Source organism: Macrobrachium nipponense, chromosome 18 (assembly GCF_015104395.2).
Source record: "Macrobrachium nipponense isolate FS-2020 chromosome 18, ASM1510439v2, whole genome shotgun sequence".
Taxonomy (NCBI): Eukaryota; Metazoa; Arthropoda; class Malacostraca; order Decapoda; family Palaemonidae; genus Macrobrachium; species Macrobrachium nipponense.
This window is the reverse complement of record NC_087211.1, coordinates 53,474,529-53,476,369: the sequence shown is the minus strand read 5'-3', so window position 1 is coordinate 53,476,369 and position 1,841 is coordinate 53,474,529. Positions and strand designations below refer to the sequence as shown.

Genomic DNA, 1,841 nt, shown 5'->3' with positions numbered 1-1,841 from the left:
ACTTCTCTCTCTTTCCCCAGATGGACCGCCCGCGGGGCGAGACGACCAGCCGCCTGACGGTGAAGGACGTCAAAGTGGACGACTCCGGGATGTACTCCTGCGTTCCCTCGGGATCTCACCCTGCTACAGTTCGGGTGCACATTCACGAAGGTAAGTCGAAGGTCGGAGGTCCTCGGTTTCAGTTCCTGTATAGGGCATACCGTCTTTCTTTGCCAGTTTCTAGACAATTTGATTATTTTCAATGGATTTTCTTGGTAAAGGTGAAGATTTCCATGTGGACGTTTAATCCTTTTGTATAACTATGGACACCTTGCTAAAATTCAGACGAGATTACAGATGATAATTTGGTAAAAATATTCTTAAAATATTCATATGTTAAAACTGAATCCAATTTAAAACGGACCTCATTTATAATGTGGGATAATGGTTTCGATACAAGCACCTTGTCAAACTCCGAGGTCATATGGAGGGGGTGATACACCTAATGTTTTCGAAACCCTCTCAAGACACAGGGAGAGAGAGAGAGAGAGAGAGAGAGAGAGAGAGAGAATCATTTTCCAACCACTTCTGCAGAGGTTGTAAGAAATTGAAACAAAATTGTCTCTCTCTCTCTCTCTCAAAAAAAAAAAAAAAAAAAAAAAAAAAAAACTTTTTTTTGTCAGAAATAACTTTCTTCCTTTTCCTTTTCCCCGACAGGTGAGAACAAGGCAGCCGTCCAGCAAGGGGGCCTGGGCGAGTCCAGCTCTTCCAGCAGAGCGGTTCCAGTCCCTGTTCTACCTCCTATTTTGCGTTTATATTTCGGCCCAGACTCTCGACTGTAGTCTCTTCCAGTTCCAGCGTTATCTCCGATCCTTTCTTTTCGTTCTCATCGGTCTGGACATCAACAGTCTTCTTCGCCAGCTGGGACTCCTTTCAAAGAGTTTTATTTGTTTTATTCTGTACACCCGGCCGTTCGTGGACTTACCTGGCGCAGGTAGAAAAATTACAAATAGCGTTCGTGATTCGGTGTTAGAAGCCTCGGCCGTTTGATGTTGTCCCGTCGCCTTCGTTTTTTCTATATTTTCTTAAAAAAAAATAAAACAAGATCCTGTCTGGCGTCAGATGCTGAACGATGTGTGCGCTGACGAACTCGATTTTTGTACTCACGCAGTTCTCTTGTAAATATGTAAATGTTTTTATTTGCTGATAACTGTCTGTTTCCCTGTCTCTATAAACAATTGCGTTGAATTTCTTTGGGTTGAGACTCATTTATGTATATATATATATATATATATATATATATATATATATATATATATATATATATATATAATATATATATATAGCTTAAAAATCACAGTAGATGCACGTGACTTCATTAAATAAGCGAATCCCACAGGAAAATGATAGGCAGAAATCCAAGTGCTTTACTAAGACACTGTCAAGGGACGATTTCTGCCTATCTTTTTCCTGTGGTATTCGTTTATATATATATATATATATATATATATATATATATATATATATATATATATATATATATATATATATATATATATATATATGCATTAAGCTACAAATGTCCTTTAACATCTAATGTCTTTTAATATCTAATTCGCTCTACCTCGGAATTAATATATTTTCGGTTAATAGATATCAAAAATATATTAATTCCGAGGTAGAGCGAATGAGATATTAAAGGACATTTGTAGCTTACTGTGTATATATGAATCACCGTGATGTGATCAGACTCATATATATATATATATACTATATATATATATATATAATATATATATATATATATATATATATATATATAATTGATTTGATTTGACAAAAGGGAATCACGTTGTAAATCA

At 36.1% G+C, this 1,841-nt stretch overlaps 1 protein-coding gene across 3 annotated transcripts in view; it reads left to right on the top strand.

The window, feature by feature from the left end:
* The window catches only part of LOC135197054 (hemicentin-1-like), a 47,205-nt gene extending 45,919 nt beyond the window's left edge, over positions 1–1,286 (top strand). For 2 of the 3 annotated variants that reach the window (XM_064223990.1, XM_064223989.1), the window contains exons 8-9: positions 21–150; positions 697–1,285. In XM_064223990.1, coding sequence (XP_064080060.1) covers positions 21–150; positions 697–821 — 255 coding nt within the window. In that variant the 3' untranslated portion in view covers positions 822–1,285. Of the gene's footprint in view, positions 1–20; positions 151–696 lie in introns of all 3 variants that reach the window. The other variant, XM_064223992.1, reaches the window with a different exon arrangement.
* Positions 1,287–1,841: the final 555 nt, after the last annotated feature.